Genomic DNA, 21,037 nt, shown 5'->3' with positions numbered 1-21,037 from the left:
TCCTAGCTACTCAGGAGACTGAGATCCGAGGATCATGGTTCAAAGCCAGCCCTGGCAGGAATGTCCATGAGACTTTTATCTTCACTTAACCACCAGAAAGCCAGAAGTGGCGCTGTGGCTCAAGTGGTGGAGCAACCACTTTGAGCTGAAGAGCTGAGGGACAGCGTCTAGGCCCAGAGTTTAAGACTCAGGACTGCCAAAAAAAAAAAAAAGAAAGAAAGAAAATCTTAGCAAAGTCACCATAGTTCTTGGGTTTTTTTTTGGCCAGTCCTGGAGCTTGAATTCAGGGCCTGAGTTTCTTTCCTTCAAGGCTAGCACTTACTACTTCAGTCACAGTACCACTTCCAGCTTTTTCTGTTTATGTGGTACTGAGGAATGGAACCCAGGGCTTCATGCATGCAAGGCAAGCACTCTACCACCAAGCCACATTCTCAGCACTGGTTCATTGTTCCCCCCATTACTTAGGAATATGATATAGAACTTTAGTTGTTGTTTTTTGTTTTTGTTTTTTGGGTCTGGTCGTGGAGCCTGAACTCTGGGCCTGGGCGCTGTCCCTCAGCTCTTCAGCTCAAGGCTAGCGCTCAACCACTTGAGCCACAGCACCACTTCCGGCTTTTTTCTTTTTGCTTATGTGGTGCTGAGGAATCGAACCCAGGGCCTCATGCATGCAAGGCAAACGCTCTAACACTGAGCCACCTTCCCAGCCCCTAGGATTTTAATTCAAACAAACAGTTTGCTTCTCAAGGCTCCAGTTTTCCTACTCTCTTTCTTTCAGTATAGCAATGATCACGTATACATTTGTAAGGTACCTTTCAGAAGTACTTTGTAATTCATATATACATATTTATTCAATATATGTATTTACCAAAAAGTAATTTACCGGGCCGGGAAGGTGGCTCAGTGGTAGAGCGCTTGCCTTGCATGCATAAGGCCCTGGGTTCAATTCCTCAGCACCACATAAGGAAAAAAAGAAAAAAGCTGGAAGTGGTGCTGTGGCTCAAGTGGTAAAGCACTACCCTTGAGGTGAAGAGCTGAGGGACAGTACCCAGGCCCAGAGTTCAGGCCCACAACTGGACCCCCCCCCCCCAAAAAAAAAATTTTACCTATAGTCTAAATATATACTTTGAGAGTATCTGAGATTCTCATTGTTGAATCATAACTTTTTGTTGTTGTTGGTTGTGGGGCTTGAACTCAGGGCCTGTGCTTAGCCTCTGTGCTCAAGGCTAGTGCTCTACCATTTGAGCCACAGTGCCACTTCCAGTTTTTGAGTGGTTAAAGAGTCACAGGAGGCCTTTCTGCCCAGGCTGAGTTTGAACCTGGATCTTCAGATCTCAGCCTCCTGAGTAACGATTACAGGTGTGAGCCACCAGCACCCAGCTCAAAGCCAGACATTTTTGTTTTTGGCCTTGGTATTATGACCATTTTTTTCTTTTTCTTTTTGCAGGTCCTGGGGCTTGAACCCAGGGCCTGGGTGCTGTCCCTGAGCATCTTTTGCTCAAGGCTAGCACTCTACAACTTGAGCCACATTGCCACTTCCAGATTTTCTGAGTAGTTTATTGGAGATAAGTCTCTTGGACTTTTCTGTCTTGGCTTTAAACCAGGATCCTCAGCTTTCAACCTCCTGAGTAACTGGGATTACAGGCATGAGCCCCAGCGACCCAGCTTATTATCATCTTTGAAGAAAAGCATCCTTATTGCCAATGGAGCATCTTTTATGTGTGTGTGTGGGTGCCAGTCCTGGGCTTGAATTTAGGACCTGGGCGCTGTCTAACTTTTTTGCTCAAGGCTAGCATTATAGTTGAGCCATGGCTCCATTTTTGGCTTTTCAGTAGTTAACTGGAGATAAGAGTCTCATAGACTTTCCTGCCCGGGCTGGCTTTGAACCTGGAGCTTTAGACCTCAGCTTTCTGAGTAGCTAGAATTACAGGCATGAGTCACTGGTGGCCACTGGATAGAACATCATTTGAAAACACTATACATTAAATGGGAGCACCTCTCACTGGCCTAATCAGCTTATTCAACCCTAGCTAACAAGGGGATCATGCTACTATCAGACCGCTCTTTGTATATAATTAATAAATGGGTGCTGAATTTGGGCTGAGAGCAAACACCGTATTATCTAAGCAAATCCACTCTTTCCAAGCCTCCCTGAGCTCAGTGTTTTCCTCACTCTGGCTCAGCAATGACTCCCACATAAGACATAGGACACTTTCAGTTACCATTCTCCTCTCGTAGACGTCTACTGCTAGGCAAAGGGTAGATTTAATTTGCTCTGCCTGTCAAGAATACCCAGCCATGGAGTCACTAGATAAGGAGAAGGCAGAAGGTAGGAATACGATCAGAAGATAAATGTAATTTTTGCCTATGTGATGAAAAAGAATTCAATGACACTGATGTTTTATTAAGAAACATTTTTATTTTAACTGACAGTAGAAAAATTGTATGTATATATAGATCTGTGTAAGTGTATATTCACATAGCTGCTCATTCACACACACATCCACACAAACTTATCAGAATCAAACTATTTTATCGCAAATTTTAAAAAAAGGAAAGGATATTTAAGTTTTCCTAAAATTGAAGTTTCTGTACATAAAGCTGTCAGATGCCCTGGAAAACCAAGGACATTGTGAAGAGTCTAGGGACACGCCCCTGCCTGAAAAAACACAGTGGCCTTGGCAGAAGGAGAACACACAGGGCAAAGCCAGGAACAGAGTTGCTACCATTAAGCCAGGGAACAGAGTGGCTACCATTATTGTTGACAGAACAAGACGCTACAACCAACTGGGAAGAGGGTGTGACCTAGATTAATTCTCAGAAACAAATCAACGGCAGAATAAACAAAGTATGTGGTAATGGGGAGAGAAGGGGTCCAAAAGATAAGGCCTAAGGATTAAAGATGACCTACTAATTAGGTTCTAGTGCCTGGGAAAGCCTCAGTGAGATAAGAACAATGGAACCACAGAAGCAGTCGTGGGGCAGGGGGAAGGGGAAGGGAGAGAGATAGGGAATACAATTTCCTGCTATTAACAAGCCAAATTGCTACTGTAGAGTCTAGGAATGTCACCCCACCCCCTAATCCTAAAGAGGTTAATTTTTTTTTTTTAAGGGCAGCACCAGAGGCTCAAAGCTATTTAATTCCAATTCACATTCTTCTCAGTTCTGGTCTCTTGTTAGATAAATTGGCATAGCAAAGAGTACAAACTTAGAAAGGGGAAAGAATCACCACACAAAGTGGAGATAGATAAGGGCTGAAAGTGCATACAGGTGTCTTGACATGTATTCCATTTGGGGCTGCACAAAGACTAGAGAACAGCAATTCTCTAATAAACTAGGGCAAAAACTTATCCCATCACATTGTTAAACTTCTGGGCCAAGTTCATTCTGTGCTGTAAATCTTCTAGCCTGAAGGATCTTAATGTGAGGACATGGTCACACAGGCTTTCTCAAAATGAACATCATTTGTCAAAATGATGAGATTCTGAACCACAAAGGTAGCTATATTACAGAATGTTTGTTCTGTTCCTTTTACCATGACAGTTTATCGGGAGACTTCTGACTTGCTGGGATGTATAAGGGATTTTGTGTCAAAGTATCTTCCATAGGAGTAAAAGTAGGACTCTCAACCTTTCTGCATACATCATGTCATCACACTGTTGGCTAATCAATTCCATTTATTTATAACTTTTTAATGTTGTTTTTCTGGGGCTTGAACTCTACCATGTAAGCCACATCTCTACTTCCAGCTTTTTGGCTGGTTAACTGGAGATACAAGTCTCTAGGATTTGTCTGCCCAAGCTGGCTTCAAACCTTGATCCTCAGATCTTAGCCTCCTGAGTAGCTAAGATTACAGGAATGAGCCACCAGCACTTGGCAATAATTCCCTTCACAACCAGGCACTGGCTCTCCCTGAGACTTCACCCCTTGGGTTTCTCTTTACTGCTTGACAGAGAAGGGCAAGGTAAAGCAGTCTTCCTCATTTTCAGCCCATTCATTGGATATAAAGAAACCTCTGTGTTTCATTAAATTTAAAATTTCCAGGTTATACCAGGTAATTTAGAGATGAACCTAAAATGAACAATAGTGGGAAAATCCATATATATATATTTACAAACATGTACACTAACTTACATCTAGAAATACATATAAAAACTACCTATCATTCAATACCAAACAAATGGAGTTAGCTAGTAAATTTCTTTTATATCAGTATAAAAAAGGAAATCACTTTGTATGTCACAGATTTCTAGTATTATTGAGTAGACAAACATTTAATGCAATAGTAAAGCTGAAGTAGAGGGAAATCAAAGTAAAAAATAATAATATTTGACAAAAAAAAGTATCTTTTAAGGCACTGAGTTCAAAACAGGTAACCCTATAGCCAAATATTCTTACAGTTCAATCAAGATATCTTAACTCTGGCATTACAACTTAGAGGTCCCACAAAGTTAGGCACGGGAAGGGAATGTATATTTATACATTTACAATTAATTTCCCTGAAGTTAGGAATAAGAACAGAAGTATTAAAATTCTTTTTTTCCATCTTTTTACAGCAAAGGCTTAAGACCAAAATGCAAACATAGGGTCAAAATTCCTGACATTAATACTGATATTGCTAAAGCAGCATTATTTTAAAGCAAGCACCACTCTAAACTCCAAGTTCCTCTGGTTCAAACGCCAACTCTGGACTACTTGTCTGATGATTCTCAATAAACCAACTACGCCAAAAAGAAAAAAAAAAAAGGAGGGGGGCTGGGAAGGTGGCTCAGTGGTAGAGTTCTTACCTTGCATGAATGAGTCCCTGGGTTCGACTCCTCAGCACCACATAAACAGAAAAAGCCAGAAATGGCACTGTCCCAGGACCAGACCCCCCCCCAAAAAAAAGGCTAGCGCTCTACCACTTGAGCCACAGCACCACTTCCGGCTTTTTCTGTTTATGTGGTGCTGAGGAATGGAACCCAGGGCCTCAGGCATGCAAGGCAAGTGCTCTACCACTGAGCTACATTCCCTGCCCGAGCGCTAGCCTTGAACTGAAGAGATGAGGGACAGTGCCCAAGCCCAGAGTTCAGGCCCCATGACGGACCCCCCCCCCAAAAAAAAAAAAAAGTATCACCAGGTGTTGGTGGCTCCTAACTACTTAGGAGGCTGAGATCTGAGGATTGTGATTCAAAGGCAGCCTGGGTGGGAAAGGTTATTAACTATCAGAAAACTGGAAATGGCACTGTGGCTCAAAATGGTAGAGCTCTAGACTTGAAGGAAAAAGCGTAAGGACATTGCCCAGACCTTAAGTTCAAGCCTTATAACTGACAAAACAAAAACAGCTGGAATCTTCTAAACTGAAAGAATTAAGCCACATCTTAATGACTTCCATGACTGATTGAATTATGTAAAGTCATAAAATGGTAGTGCACTAGTTTGTTCGCTATTTACTTTTTTATGCTGGTAACTGAGGCTTGAACTGAGGCCTCAGTGCTGTCTTCTAGCTTTTTCACTCCAGTGCTCTACCAAACCTGAGTCACAGCTCCACTTCTGGCAGCTCTTCTGGCTTTTTGCTGGTTAATTGGATCCTTTTGTCTGGGTTGGATTCAAATTGTGGTCCTCAGATCTCAGCCTCCAGAGTAGTTACTAGGATTACAGACATGAGCCACCTGTACCCAGCTTTCTCCGCCACCCCCCCCCCCCCGCCCCACTCCTTTCAAATTTATCTTTTATTTTCAGACAATATTTCTATGTAGTCCAGGCTGGTCTCCAACCTCAGCTTTCTGAATGCTGGGATTAATGGTCTAACCCTTCAATATTTAATTTTTTTCTTGTGTGTGTGTGTGTGCCTGCGTGCGCGCACGCACACATGTGTTACTGGGGCCTGAACTCAGGGTCTTGCACTCTTACTCTTGCTCCAGGTTAGCCCTCTACCGTTTGAGCCACACCTCCAGTCTTCAATATTTAATTTCTAACTACTTGAAGGCATCCTGACCCACCCCCCTCTCCATGGTAATATAACTGGAGATCAAATCCTATGTCCCTTCTCTGGGATGTTAAACGGCCTATTCCTGTGCACCTCTTTCAAACATTTCCATTCTCTCCCTCCCTACCTTTTCTCTAACAAACTTCTTTCTTACTCTATTGTCAAAAATGACTTGACCTGTATTACAGGTTTTTTTTTTTTTTTTTTTTGTCGGTCGTGGGGCTTGAACTCTGGACCTGGGCGCTGTCCCTCAGCTCTTCAGCTCAAGGCGAGCGCTCTACCACTTGAGCTACAGCGCCACTTCCGATTTTTCTGGTGGTTTATTGGAGATAGGAATCTCAGGGTCTCTCCTGCCCGGGCTGGCTTTGAACCACGATCCTCAGATCTCAGCCTCCTGAGTAGCTAGGATTACAGGCGTGAGCCACCAGCGCCCGGCTATTACAGGTTTTTTTTTTTTTTTTTTTTTAGTGCAAACATATCTTTTACAATTCTCCTTATAGGTGGAGACTCTTTATGCAGGAAAGAGAGTGTCAGATGGATACTCACCATCCCCAATCAGTATAGCCCACAGAATGAGGTGGTTAGACTTGGGTGTGTTGGGTTAACCTCTACTCTCCCTTAATGGTGGAGGAGGAGTAAAACCAACATGTACACAAAGAACAAAAACAACTAACATCTAAAATGATTCTTGGTCCTTGTAGTTAAGCTAAGGTTTGAAATGCTGTACATAACAGCCTAATTATTAGCACTTGATTTCCAAAGGGACACAGAAGAAAAAAAAAAAAAGCACTTCAAATGGGAACAGGATAAGTTGATAGCAGATACAATTTCACTTTTTCTCTTATTGATGCATTTTGGAAGTGCTAGGTACTCAAAACCACAGAGAAAACCTAGCTTAGGTGGCTAGAAGCCAAGATTAGTTTCAAAACCAATCCTTTCTCTAAATGCCTCTAAGCCAATTCTGTTTGCTAAATTTGGTTTTGGGAATTATATTTTCAGTGTATTTTGAGCCCAAAATGATTCTGCAACTTGAAACACTACAAATTACTTCACTAATCAAGGTAAAGAGAATCAAGTTAACTTGTCAAATTCTTTTTTTTTAAGGTCAGTCGTGGGGCTTGAACTCTGGGCCTGGGCGCTGTCCCTCAGCTCTTCAGCTCAAGGCTAGTGCTCTACCACTTGAGCTACAGTGCCACTTCCCACTTGTCAAATTCTTTTCCAAATTAAAAATCCATGTGTTTGATTGGTGCTGGTGGCTCATGCCTGTAATCCCAGCTTCTCAGGAGGCTGAGATCTGAGGATCACAGTTAAAAGCCTGCTTGGGCTCCAATTAACCACCAAAAAAAGCCTGAAGTAGAGCTGTGGCTCAAATGGTAGAGTGCTAGCCTTGAGTAAAAAAAAAAAAGCTCAAGGGGCTGGGAAGGTGGCTCAGTGGTAGAGTGCTTGCCTTGCATGCCTGAGGCCCTGGTTCGATTCCTCAGCACCACATAAGCAAAAAGAAAAAAGCTGGAAGTGGCACTGTGGCTCAAGTGGTAGAGCGCTAGCCTTGAGCTGAAGAGCTGAGGGACAGCGCCCAGGCCCAGAGTTCAAGCCCCACGACCGGACCCAAAAAAGAAAAAAGAAAAAAAAAGCTCAAAACAGGGTCCAAGCCCTGAGTTCAAGTCCTAGGACTGGCACAAAAAAAAAAAAAAAAGCATGTTTTCCCCATGACCTTTAATTAAGAAAACCATATTCTAAACAATCATTCAAATGTTTACTTGGGGGCTGGGAATGTGGATTAGTGGTAAGTGCTCACATAGCATGCATGAAGCCCTGGAAGTGGTGCTGTGGCTCCAGTGGTAGACTGCTAGCCTTGAGCAAAAGAAACTAGGGACAGTGCCAGGCCCTGAGTTCAAGCCCCAAGACTGCCCCCCCCCAAAAAAAAAAAGTTTCTCTCAAGTTTCTTCTCATTTACAAACAAGCAAGCAAGTCTAAAATGGTGAGGGCTGGATTTCAAAGGCAATAATCTATCCAATGTAACCTCCTCACAACTTTTCTCTCTCCATCCCTTTCTCTCTTTCTTTTTTAAACCCTCATGCTGACATACCAAGAAAACCGAGCAATGAAACCACTTAACCAAAGCCTCTGGACAGATGGAGTAGGCAGTGGGAGAAAAAGGAGGAAGGTAGACAAAGGGGTCAGACACTGGTTTCTTACTTTATCACACGAATAGTTGCTATTCCCCTGGTCATACATACTGAGAAGGCATAAAGCTCTGTATTAGGCCCAAGCTTAGAGAAACAGAGTGATTTACTCACTCAAAATCAAATGGAAATGAAAATGATAGTCATCAGCATTCATCATCTCTACTCCATGACTTTTTTTTGCATGTAAGATACAGGGCCATAGAAAAGTCCATGTATCCTAAATGACAGGAGATTCAACAAAATTTCTAAAATTAAAGAGTTTGAGTTCAATTTTATATAAATAAATGTCTGGAAACAAGTTGTTCAGACTATCCTCCTGATTACAATTTTCTACAATACAGTCAATGTTAAGTTTTTATATCAAGACTAGTTTCACAGCCCAATAAGCCTCTTGTTGGCCGTTTTCCAGCACTCTGAAACTATAGACAGAGGACTTGGGTTTTATATACAACACTTCTCCCACATAAACAAGTGTTCTTTATAGTTTTAAATTTTTTGATTTCAGATTTTTTTTTCTTCTTTGTGCCAGTACTGGGGCCTGAACTTATGGCCTCGTGTTCTTGCAGGGCTTTCTTGCTCATAGCTGGTCCTCTATTAAACCTCCAGTCTGGTATTTTGCTGGCTAACTGGAGACTGTGTGCTGTGCTTTTCTGCCAGGTCTGGCTTCAAACATCAACCCTTTAAGTCTCAGCCTCCCAAGTAATTAGAATTATAGGCAAGAGTCACTCTCACTCAGCTATTTTTTTTAAAATTATGTATATGTTGCTAGAAATAGAACCCAGCTTTATCCATGCTAGGTACCCATTCTACCACTGAATTACATCTCCAGCAATATTCCCACTTTTTAAACTGATATCTGAGCTATGGACACATAATGGAGACAGAGCTTAGTTATGTAGTCCTGGCTGGCCTACTACCTAAGTCTCCTGAGTGCTGGGATTATTGATGTACACCACCATTCCAAGCTCATAATTTATTTTTGGTAAAATTACCTCAGGATAGTTGAGAGTGCCTCATTCTTTAGAAGTAGAATACATTCCTTTTTATTTCCCCAAAGTTTGCTTCTAATCTCCCTGCTAATCAGTTCCAAAGATATAAGGCAAAAGGCATTAGGTAACTTGAAATTTTCAGGCACAATTATTATTATTATTTTTTTTTTGTCGGTCGTGGGGCTTGAACTCTGGGCCTGGGCACTGTCCCTCAGCTCTTCAGCTCAAGGCGAGTGCTCTACCACTTGAGCTACAGCGCCACTTCCGGTTTTCTGGTGGTTTATTGGAGATAGGAGTCTCACGGTCTCTCTTGCCCGGGCTGGCTTTGAACCGCGATCCTCAGATCTCAGCCTCCTGAGTAGCTAGGATTACAGGCGTGAGCCACCAGTGCCCGGCTCAGGCACAATTATTAAAGGCTCTTCGTGTGTGTATATTAGAAGTATTATTTTGAAACCTTTTTATATAAAACCAGTTATTTATAAAAATAATCAACTTACAACATTCAGCACACATTTGCTTCTATGCTTAAAGCATTTACGATAGCTGAGAAATTTGGTCCTAATAAGTTGGGTCCCTTAGAAGTGTTTCCAAATATGGCTTTGAATTTTCCAGTTGCATACAGAGCCTTCGTGGGCCCAACCACTGTATCTTGCTATAGTTTTCTTCTTAAATATGTTCTTTTTCTTTTTTTGGTCAGTCGTGGGACTTGCACTCTGGGCCTGGGTGCTGTCCCTCAGCTCTTCAGCTGAAGGCTAGTGCTCTATTACTTGAGCCACAGTGTCACTGCTGGTTTTCTGGTGGTTAATTGGAGGTAAGAGTCTCACAGCGTTTCCTGCCCAGGCTGGCTTCGAATCACAATCCTCAGATTTCAGCCTCCTGAGTACCTAGGATTACAGGCATGAGCCACCGGCGTCAGGCATTCTTAATTATTATTTTTTTTGTGTGTGTGGTCGTGGGGCTTGAACTGAGCCTGGGAGCTGTCCCTAAACTCTTCAGCTTAAGGCTAGCGCTCTACCACTAGAGCCACAGAGCTACTGCAGGTTTTCTGGTGGTTTATTGGAGTTTCATGGACTTTCCTGTCCGGGCTGGCTTTGAACCACAATTCTCAGATCTCAGCCTCCTGAGTAGCTAGGATTACAGGCGTGAGCCACTGGAAACCAGCTCCATTCTTAATTTTTATTCGTTTGTCTTTGTATTTTCTTCTTAAAAGGAACAAGATGTACTCAATGCAAGTTGTGGCCCCTGCATGTTAAGATGAAACAGTTTCTATGGAAACTCCAACGTTGTTTTCTGTGGTGCCTCCTGACCTCCTCACTTCTGTTTCTCTTTCTTCCACCTCCCCCTCTGTTACTACTACAGTGTCCACTTCAGCTATCTCTTCAACCACAGTGAAATCAACTCCATTAGGCTGGTGTTGGGCCATAGCCTCTAGCTTAAGGCGGTACTGTTCTGCCTCCTGCTCTTTCTTTAGGAGCTGGTGTCGGTATTCTTGAGCTCTTCGATTGGCCTCCTGGAGTTGCTGCTGTAGTAATTCTCTTTCACTGCCTTCCTGTAAAGTGAACCGTGTCACCACATGGTAAACATTTCTTAATCCTTATTACCCACATCATATCACATATTATCCAGAAAGTAGATAAAAAAAATGAAGAAAGGTTCAGAGCTTAATAGTTACAGTTTTGGGTTTTCTCTTTTCTTTTTCTTTCTTTTTTTTTTGATCGGTCGTGGGGCTTGAACTCTGGGCCTGGGCACTGTCCCTGAGCTCTTCAGCTCAAGGCTAGCTCTTTACCACTTGAGCCACAGCACCACTTCCACTTCCGGTTTTCTGAGTTGCTTATTGGAGATAAGAGTCTCCTGGCCTTTCCTGCCCAAGCAGCCTTGAACCACAATCCTCAGATCTCAGCCTCCTGAGTAGCTAGGATTATAGGCATGAGCCACCATGCCTGGCTTCTCTTTTCTTCTAAAAATTACATTACCTTGCTCTCATCCACATTGTTTATTAATTCTTCCATCCTTGCTTTCTTTGTCAGTGGCAACTTCTCTGCCTCTTCTTCTTCCTCTTCAATTATAGTCTCCTCTGCAACCTGACCAGCAGGTACAGTTAGAACTATAAGCCAAAGGACACCAATTGGAAGTGATGAATACATAATAAAACAAAGAAGCTTTGTTTTTGTTTTTGGTTTTTTTTGGTCAGTCCTGGGGCATGAACTCTGGGCCTGGGCGCTGTCCCTCAGCTCTTCAGCTCAAGGCTAGCGCTCTACTACTTCAGCCACAGTGCCACTTCCAGTTTTCTGGTGGTAATTAGAGATAAGAGTCTCACAGAGTTTCCTGCCTGGGCTGGCTTTGAATTGCAATCCTCAGAACTTAGCCTTCTGAGTAATTAGGATTACAGGCGTGAACCACCAGTGCCTGGCTAGTTTTGCTTTTTACAAAAAAAAAAAAAAAAATGAAGTGAAGGGGGCTGGGAAGGTGGCTCAGTGGTAGAGCGCTTGCCTTCCATGCATGAGGCCCTGGGTTGATTCCTCAGCACCACATAAGCAAAAAGAAAAAAGCCGGAAGTGGCACTGTGGCTCAAGTGGTAGAGCGCTAGCCTTGAGCTGAAGAGCTGAGGGACAGTGCCCAAGCCGAGTTCAGGCCCATGACTGGACCCAAAAAAACAAACAAAAACAAAAAACAAAAACTGAAGTGAAATATATCCTGATACATTGTTTTTGATATCTCTGGGGTCTTAGAATCCACAGGTGTGGAAGTGGTGCTGTGCTCAGGTGGTAAAGTGCTCACCTTGAGCTGAAGAACTCAGGGACTGCGCCCAGGCCCAGCAGAGTTCAAGCCCCATGACCAAAAAAAAAAGAAAGAAAGAAAGAAAGAAAAAGAAAATTAGGGATAAAAATAGAGTCAACAGGTAAGTTATGGCTGTGTGTGTGTGTGTGTGTGTGTGTGTGTGTGTGTGTGTGTGTGTGTGTGTGTGTGTGTGTGTGTGTGTGTGTGTGTGTGTGTGTGTGTGTGTGAGAGAGAGAGAGAGAGAGAGAGAGAGAGAGAGAGAGAGAGAGAGAGAGAGAGAGAGAGAGAGAGAGAGGTCCACTTGTGGGGCCTGAACTTTGGGCCTGGGTGCTGTCCCTCAGCTCTTCAGCTCAAGGCTAGCGCTCTACCACTTGAGCCATAGCACCACTTCCGGCTTTTTTATTTTCTGCTTATGTGGTACTAAGGAATCGAACCCAGGGCCTCATGCATGCAAGGCAAGCGCTCTACCACTGAGCCACCTTCCCAGCCCGAGAACTAGTGTTTTATGTTGTTGTTGTTTTTTGTTTTTGCCAATTCTGGGGCTTGAATTCAGAGCCTGGGCACTGTCCCTGAGCGTCTTTTGCTCAAGGCTATTACTCCACCACTTGAGCCACAGTGTTACTTCTGGCGTTTTCTGTTTATGTTGTACTGATGAATGGAACCCAGGGCTTCATTCATGCTAGGCAAGCAGTCTACCACTAAGCCACATTCCCAGCCTGAGAAAGAGCTTTTATCAGACTGCTTCTTATCAGACTGTTTCTTTTCTGAGAGATTCTTTGTATCTGGCATTCTCCTGCTCTCACTATTAGTCGTTTTTTTGTTTTTTGCAGATCCTTGTACTTGCTGGGCTTCTTTGGCTGGTGCTTTACCACTTGAGACATGCCTTCCAGTCCTGCTTTTTGCTGGTTATTTAGAGACAGACCTTCAAGGACATTTCTGCCCAGACTAACCTTGAATTGTGGTCCTAGAGGTCTCAGCTACCTGAGTAGCTAGGATTACAGGCATGAGCTACCTGGTTCTATTATTTGTTCTTTTTTTTGTTTGGTCTTGGTGCTTGAACTCAGGGCCTGGGCGCTATCCCTGAATTCTTTTGCTGAAGGCTAGTGCTCTACCATTTTGAGCCACAGTACCACTTCTGGTTCTTCAGTGATTAATTGGAGATTAGAGTCTCACAGGAACTTTTCTGCCCAGGCTGGCAGAAAATCCTCAGATCTCAGCCTCCTCAGTAGCTAGAATTACAGGTGTGAGTCACCAGTGCTTGGCAAATATTATTTTTTTTTAATATTTCTTTTTGCTGGTCGTGGGGCTTGAACTCTGGACTTGGGCATTATCCCTTCGCTCTTCAGCTCAAGGCCAGCACTCTACTGCTTCAGTCACAGTACCACTTCTGGTTTTCTAGTGGTTTATTGGAGATAAAGAGTCTCACAGAGTTTCCTGCCTGGGCTGGCTTTGAACTGCAATTCTCAGATCTTAGCCTCCTGAGTAGCTAGGATTACAGGTGTAAGCCATCAGCTCTCGGTAGCAAATAGTATTTTTATTGTTTTGTTTTTGGCCAGTCCTGGGGCCTGAACTCTGGACCTGGGCACTGTCCCTGAGCTTCTTTTGCTCAAGGCTAGCACTCTACCACTTGAGCCACAGTACCACTTCTTTGTCTATTTTTTGTTGTTGTTTTGTGCCAGTACTGGGACTTGATCTAAGGGTCTAGATGCATTGTCCAGAGCTTTTTCACTTAAAGATGGCACTCTACTACTTGAGTTCAGCCTCCATTTCCAGCATTTGGTGGTTAATTGGAGATAGAGTCGCATGTACTTTCGTGCCTTGTCTGGCTCTGAACCTCAATCCTCAGATCTCAGCCTCCTGAGTAGCTAGGATTACAGACCCAGCAGGACTAATTCTTTTTATTTTATTTTTTATTTTTTATTTTTTTGCCGGTCATGGGGCCTGAACTCTGGGTCTGGGAGCTGTCCCTCAGCTCTTCAGCTCAAGGCTAGTGCTCTACCACTGGAGCCACAGCGCCACTTCCGGCTTTTTCTGTTTATGTGGTGCTGAGGAATCGAACCCAGGGCCTCATGATTGTAAGGCATGCACTCTGCCTTCCCAGCCCCTCTTTTTATTTTTTTATTTATTTTTTGGTTGTGGGGCCTGAACTCTGGGCCTGGGCGCTGTTCCTCAGCTTTTCAGCACAAGGCTAGCGCTCTACCATTTGAGCCACAGCGCCACTTCTGGTTTTTTTTGTTTTTGCTTATGTGGTGCTGAAAAATCGAACCCAGGGCCTCAGGCATGCAAGGCAAACGCTCTACCACTGAGCCACCTTCCCAGCCCATGGCTCTCAATTCTTGCTTAGGTTTTCTTACTCAAAGCTGGCACTCAACCACTTGAGCCACACTTGTACTTCTGGCTTTTTGCTAGTTAACTGGATCCTCTATGATCCCCATATTGAGTTTCTTGAATAGTCAGGTTTATGGGTGTGAGCCTCCCAGTACCTAGACTACTATTTGTCTTAATGGATCATTTTTGGGAACTGTTGAATGTCTAAAATACCTTTTTTACAGTTTTATGTGGAATTTGGGATTGAATGTAGGGCCTCACACATCCTAGGCAAATGCTCTACTACTTGAACCATACCCCAAGTCTTTTTGTTTGTATTTTACTTTTGAGATAGGGTCCCCATAAATATACCTGGCTGGTTTTGAGCTTGTCATCCTTTTGCCTCTCTCTTCAGTAGCTGGGGTTACAGGTACGTACCACCATACCGGGCTTAAAATACCTTTTTTTTTTTGGGTCTGGTCCTGGGGCCTGAACTCTGGGCCTGGGCGCTGTCCCTCAGCTCTTCAGCTCAAGGTTAGCGCTCTACCACTTGAGCCACAGTGTCACTTCCGGCTTTTTTTCTTTTTTTTTTTTGGGTCCCATCCTGGGGCCTGAACTCTGGGTCTGGGAGCTGTCCCTCAGCTCTTCAGCACAAGGCTAGAGCTCTACCACTTGAGCCACAGCGCCACTTCCGGCTTTTTTCTTTTTGCTTATGTGGTGCTAAGGAATCAAACCCAGGGCCTCATGCATGCAAGACAAGCACTCTACCACTGAGCCACCTTCCCAGCCCCTAAAAATATCTTTTAATAAACAATTGTCTATAGGCGATAACTTACCTTGATGTCCATCTTGCATAGTTACAATGAACGGCTGGCCAATGCCTCCAGTAGGAATTGCCGTTTGGATATTACTCAGAGGAACTCCATCCGTCACTATGGTGATAACTCTCTGGCCTCCACTGCCCATCACTTGATGGATTGATGAATCAACAGAATTCCCCTCTATGAATTCCTCTGAATTAGCTAGAGAAAACAAAAGTAAATTTAAGATTTCAACTTTTTAAAAAATAAGAATGTAATTTCAGCTGGGAGCTGGTGGTTCACACCTGTAATCCTAGCTATTCAGGAACGCTGAGATCTGAGGATCATGGTTCAAAGCCAGCTTGGGCAGGAAAGTCCATGAGTCTCCTATCTCCAATAAACGACTCAGAAAACCAGAAGTAGTCCTGTTTCTCAAGTGGTGAAGCGCTAGCCTTGAACTGAAGAGCTGAGGGACAGCGCCCAGGCCCGGAGTTCAAACCCCACAACCAACAAAAAAAAAATGTGTAATTTCATTCTCTTAGAAAAAGACACTATTCAGAGAAAGGAAAAACTGAAAAAAATAAGTTATTCCCAATACTTTACAAAAGCTTTCCTGAACAATGCTAAGTCAGAGAAGAAAAGAAAATAGGGAATGGATTAGAATGTATTTTCTGAAATGTCTTTGTTGAGATGCTAATTGCTTTCAACATGGATGGGTTTGATGTATAAATACATCTTCAAAATGCTAATTTAAATATATATATATATATATATATATATATATTTTTTTTTTTTTGTCAGTCGTGGGCTTGAACTCTGGGCCTGGGCGCTGTCCCTCAGCTCTTCCGCTCAAGGCCAGCGCTCTACCACTTGAGCTACAGCGCCACTTCCGGTTTTCTGGTGGTTTATTGGAGATAGGAGTCTCACGGTCTCTCCTGCCCCGGCTGGCTTTGGACCGAGATCCTCAGATCTCAGGCTCCTGAGTAGCTAGGATTACAGGCATGAGCCACCAGCGCCCGGCCTAATTTAAATATATTTAAACTTTTTTGTTTTGTGGCAAGTATCAGAGGCTTCAGTAGGCTAAGGAACATTGTGATTCTCCTACAATGTGTAAGATATGTTGAGTTTCCCCAATATATTTGTCTTGGAACCAATTTTTAGAAACATTTTATTTTTTTATTTTTATTTTTTTTTGGGTCCGGTCATGGGGCCTGAACTCTGGGCCTGGGCGCTGTCCCTCAGCTCTTCAGCTCAAGGCTAGCGCTCTACCACTAGAGCCATAGTGCCACTTCCGGCTTTTTTCTTTTTGCTTATGTGGTGCTGAGGAATTGAACCCAGGGCCTCAGGCATGCAAGGCAAGCGCTCTACCACTGAGCCACCTTCTCAGCCCTAGAAACATTTTAAAAGTCTAAATATATCTATGAAACTTAGAAAAATAACTGTAAATGAGAGTAGATAAAATGAGAACATTTAATAACAAGTTAACAAACTACCATGTATAGTAATTAAAAGATTGAAGTTTCACAGAAAAACATATGATACAAAGCTTTCCCATCTGATAAATCAACAGTAATATAAATAAGTGTTGAGCTAGGAATGTGGCTTCGTGGTAGAGTCCCTGCCTAGCATGCATGAAGCCTTGGGTTCAGTTCCAAAGTACCACATAAACAGAAAAAGCCGTAAGTGGCACTGTGGCTCAAGTGGTAGGGTGCTAGCCTTGAGTAGAAGTTCCATAATAGTGCCCAGGCTCTGGGCTCAAGCCCCAGGACTGGCAAAATAAATAAACAAATAAGCATTACATTTACCACTTACTATGTGGCAGGTTCCTTTCTAAGAGTTTTATATGAAGTATACTGAATTCCTATTTTGTTTAAGTATCTGAGCACACTAAGAAATATTAGACACACAGTTTCTACCACTGTGGGTAAGATTTTCTCTCTCTCTCTCTCCCCTCCCTCCTTTTTTTTTGAGCCAGTTCTGGGGATTGAACTCAGAGTCTGGGCACTGTCCCTGAGTTTCTTTTGCTCAAGGATAGCACTTTAAGCCGGGCGCTGGTGGCTCACGCCTGTAATCCTAGCTACTCAGGAGGCTGAGATCTGAGGATCGCGGTTCAAAGCCAGCCCGGGCAGGAGAGACCGTGAGACTCCTATCTCCAATAAAACCACCAGAAAACCGGAAGTGGCGCTGTAGCTCAAGTGGTAGAGCGCTCGCCTTGAGCTGAAGAGCTAAGGGACAACGCCCAGGCCCAGAGTTCAAGCCCCATGACCGACAAAAAAAAAAAAAAAAAAAGGATAGCACTTTATCACTTGAGCCACAGTACTACTTCTGGCCTTTTTCTGTTTATGTAGTACTGAGGAATCAAACTCAGGTTTTCATGCATGCTAGGCAAACACTCTACCACTAAGCCACATTCCCAGTCCTCAAGGCTACCTCTTGAGTCATACTTCACTTCAGGCTTTTTTGGTAATTAAATGGATGTACAATTCTCAGGGACTTTCCTGCCTCAGCTAGCTTTAAACTAAGATTCTCATATCTCAGCGTCCTGAGTAGCTAGGAGTACGGTATGAGCCACCAGCACCTGGTTGTACTTACATTTCTTGGGAAGAAATAGTAGTTAAATGTTAGATGTAAGGGCCTTGATAATTTAATACAACTATCATGCCAGAGATGAGAAAACTAAAGACTTAGTGAAGTTAAATGATTTATCCAAGATCAAAATAAAAGAGCAGCATGGATAAATTTAAGGTGAACAAATGTGGCAGTGGTCTCACTAGACACTTTGCTGAAAATGAATTATATAACTTGTGGGTTGGGATGGGAGGGAAAAACAGAGAGAATGAAGGAAGGGGTATTACTTTCCAAAAAGAAATGTACTCATTATGTGGCTTACATAATTGTTACCTCTCTGCATATCACCTTTATAATAACAATAAAAAATAAAAATTAAAAATTAAGCTGGGCACTGGTGGCTCATGCCTGTAATGCTAGCTACTTAGGAGGCTGAGATCTGAGGATCGTAGTTCAAAGCCAGCCCAGGCAGGAAACTCAGTGAGACTCTTTTTTTTTTTTTTTTTGTCGGCCGTGGGGCTTGAACTCTGGGCCTGGGTGCTGTCCCTCAGCCTTCAGCTCAAGGCGAGCGCTCTACCACTTGAGCCACAGCACCACTTCCGGTTTTCTGGTGGTTAATTGGGGATAGGAGTCTCACGGTCTCTCCTGCCCGGGCTGGCTTTGAACCGCGATCCTCAGATCTCAGCCTCCTGAGTAGCTAGGATTACAGGCACGAGCCACCAGCGCCCGGCTCAGTGAGACTCTTATCTCCAATAAACCACCAGAAAACTGGAAGTGGCACTGTGGCTCAAGTGGTAGAGTGTTCGCCTTGAGATGAAGAGCTCAGGGACAGCACCGAGGCCAAGTTCAAGCCCCACAACCAACCAAAAAAAATTTTAATTAATTAAAAATAAATTTAAAAAATACTTCCTTTCCTCAAGCAATGTCACTCATTCATACATATCTGAGCAGATATCCTTTATAGTTACTGATAGTAAGAAAAATAAGACTAGAATTAGAAGAGTGTTCTTATCACCCTACTGTCAATAGCACAAAGAAATCAGAGCAATCTGCTTTCATTTATTATAGAGTAGAACCCTATCAGAGTTCTATAAAGATTTCTAGGTGATTACTGAGCCCTACCTTTGACAATCTGCCCCCAGGTTTTCCTTTACATTAAACTATCTGTGGCTAAGTGATTTGGAAACTTTTATGTTTTTAAATATTAGAAGGGATATAACCTATAGATTCAAATAAATCCATTGAAAATGCCAAAATAAAACATGTTCAAAAACCAAAGCACATCAAAATTAAGTTCACAGGGTAAGACAATAAGAATGTGTATATTTAATTTAACTTAATTTATTTATTTATTTTTGTGGTCGTGGGACTTGAACTCTGGGCTTGGATGCTGTCTCTCAGCTCTTCAGCTCAAGGCGAGCGCTCTACCACTTTAGCTGCAGTGCCACTTCCGGTTTTCTGGTGGTTTATTGGAGATAAGAGTTTCACAGATTTTCCTGCCCAAGCTGGCTTTGAACCATGATCCTCAAGATCTCAGCCTCTTGAGTAGCTAGGATTACAGACGTGAGCCACCAGCACCCAGCTAAGAATGTATATATTTTAGTACTTTAATACAAGATATCTAGACTGCTACTTTGAATAGTTCTAAGATAGTTTTAGTCAAAACACAGCACAGATTATCTTTAAAAATCTAGGAATTTAAAACAAAACATTTCAATCCAAAACTATTAGTCAAGGCAAATCAATTTTTTTTTTAAATCAGTCATGGGGCCTGAACTCTGGGCCTGGGCTCTGTCCCTCAGCTCTTCACCCCAAGGCTAGCGCTCCACCACTTGAGCCTCAGCCCTACTTCTGGCTTTTTCTGCTTATGTGGTGCTGAGGAATCGAACCCAGGGCCTCATGCATGCAAGCAAGGCAAGCACTCTACCACTGAGCCACCTTCCCAGCCCCGGCAAATCAATTTTTCGTAAAAATACAAAGAAATAAGTCATTCTCTGTTATTCAACTCTCTGATACTATCTCTTTCTCATTGATTCAGTGATTCCATATCCTTTTCTCTAGCTTCCTTTAATTAAACTACAATTCTTTGATATTTCATGCAAATTAAATCTGCTGGAGATTTAAAAACAAAAGAAGACTGGAAATTCACCCAGCAGCTATCCCTTACCTACCTCTGTGTGAGCTGGCGAAGGGGGCTGAAGCCTCAGCAAGGGCTGCGAGGGTGGCCAGCACTGAAGTGGTGGGATGTGGGAACTGTACTGTTGATACATGGGGGTCACCTATTTCAGTAGAAAAGGCAAATGAGGTGCAGCGGAGTGAATAAATGGAGGCAAACTGAAAATGGCGTATTAAAAACTTCAGCTTTTCTCACTAATGTTCTTAATTTTGTTTTCTAATCCAAAATGATGCAAACCAATGATATCATGGTATCAAAACTCTTAAGAAACTAGAGTGTGGCTCAAGTGGTAGAGCTCCTGCCTAGCAAGTAGGAGGCCCTGGGTTCAAACCAGAGTACCAACAAAACAAAACCTTTTAAAAGTTTTACCCTGGGGGCTGGGAAGGTGGCTCAGTGGTAGAGTGCTTGCCTTGCATAAGTGAGGCCCTGGGTTCAATTCCTCAGCATTACATAAGCAGAAAAAACCAGAAGTGGTGCTGTGGCTCAAGCGGTAAAGTGCTAACCTTGAGCTGAAGAGCTGAGGACAGCACCCAGGCCCAGAGTTCAGGCCCCATGACCAACAAAAAACAGTTTTTCCTTTAAAATGGATTAATTTAATATGCTTGGTAGTAAGCCACTACAATCTCCTAATTGGATCATTCTCTTAGCACTGCCAATGCTGAGCATTTTAGCATTTTAGCAGTTTAACAGACTACAATCCACCCACTCATGAGTCTGGTTGTACATCTCTCCTTGGCAGCAGGTTTACAAGCATGCTTCACCTTGAGCTAAGTATGGAAAGGGAGCATGCTTTTCCTGCCTTTGTTCTACCATACGACCTCCGTTCATCAGCTAGAAAGATGAGAATAATATTGATCTCTAGTGCAAGGACAGTTAAAAACCTGGCATTTCATTGGCAGTACAATGGATTAATATACAAATTGATCTATTTTATAATATGATTTTTTTGTGTGTGTGCTACTGAGGTTTGAACCTAGGCTTTGTGTATGCTATGCCAGTGTTCTGCCAGTTGAGCTACATCCATAGCCCATGATGTGCTTTGTTTCTGAGGCAATTTCATTAGATAGTCCAGGCTAGCCTTGAACTCACAAGCTTCCTGCTTCTGCCCCTGAGTGCTAGACTTGATGAACTTTTAAAGAACTCTATTTATAACCTTTTACTCACAGAGGCCAGCTCAGACCTGTAATCCTAGATACTCAGGAGGCTGAGATCTGAGGATCACAGTTCAAAGCCAGCCAGGGCAAGAAACTCTGTGAGACTCATCTCCA

The 21,037-nt window shown here is 43.0% G+C and overlaps 1 protein-coding gene across 2 annotated transcripts in view; it reads right to left on the bottom strand.

Moving 5' to 3' along the window:
* Positions 1 to 2,395: 2,395 nt before the first annotated feature.
* LOC138827496 (GA-binding protein subunit beta-2) overlaps positions 2,396 to 21,037 on the bottom strand; it is a 48,471-nt gene continuing 29,829 nt past the window's right edge. The window contains exons 6-9 of one of the 2 annotated variants that reach the window (XM_070023057.1): positions 19,765 to 19,872; positions 15,062 to 15,247; positions 11,114 to 11,244; positions 2,396 to 10,689 (exon numbers count right to left, since the gene is read on the bottom strand). In XM_070023057.1, coding sequence (XP_069879158.1) covers positions 10,390 to 10,689; positions 11,114 to 11,244; positions 15,062 to 15,247; positions 19,765 to 19,872 — 725 coding nt within the window. In that variant the 3' untranslated portion in view covers positions 2,396 to 10,389. The remainder of the gene's footprint in view (positions 10,690 to 11,113; positions 11,245 to 15,061; positions 15,248 to 19,764; positions 19,873 to 21,037) is intronic. The other variant, XM_070023058.1, reaches the window with a different exon arrangement.

The sequence above is a fragment of the Dipodomys merriami genome, unplaced genomic scaffold, assembly GCF_024711535.1.
Source record: "Dipodomys merriami isolate MVZ:Mamm:240054 unplaced genomic scaffold, mDipMer1.0.p SCAF_156, whole genome shotgun sequence".
Lineage (NCBI taxonomy): Eukaryota > Metazoa > Chordata > Mammalia > Rodentia > Heteromyidae > Dipodomys > Dipodomys merriami.
Note: the sequence above shows the minus strand (reverse complement) of the source record. Positions and strands in the feature narration are given on the sequence as shown.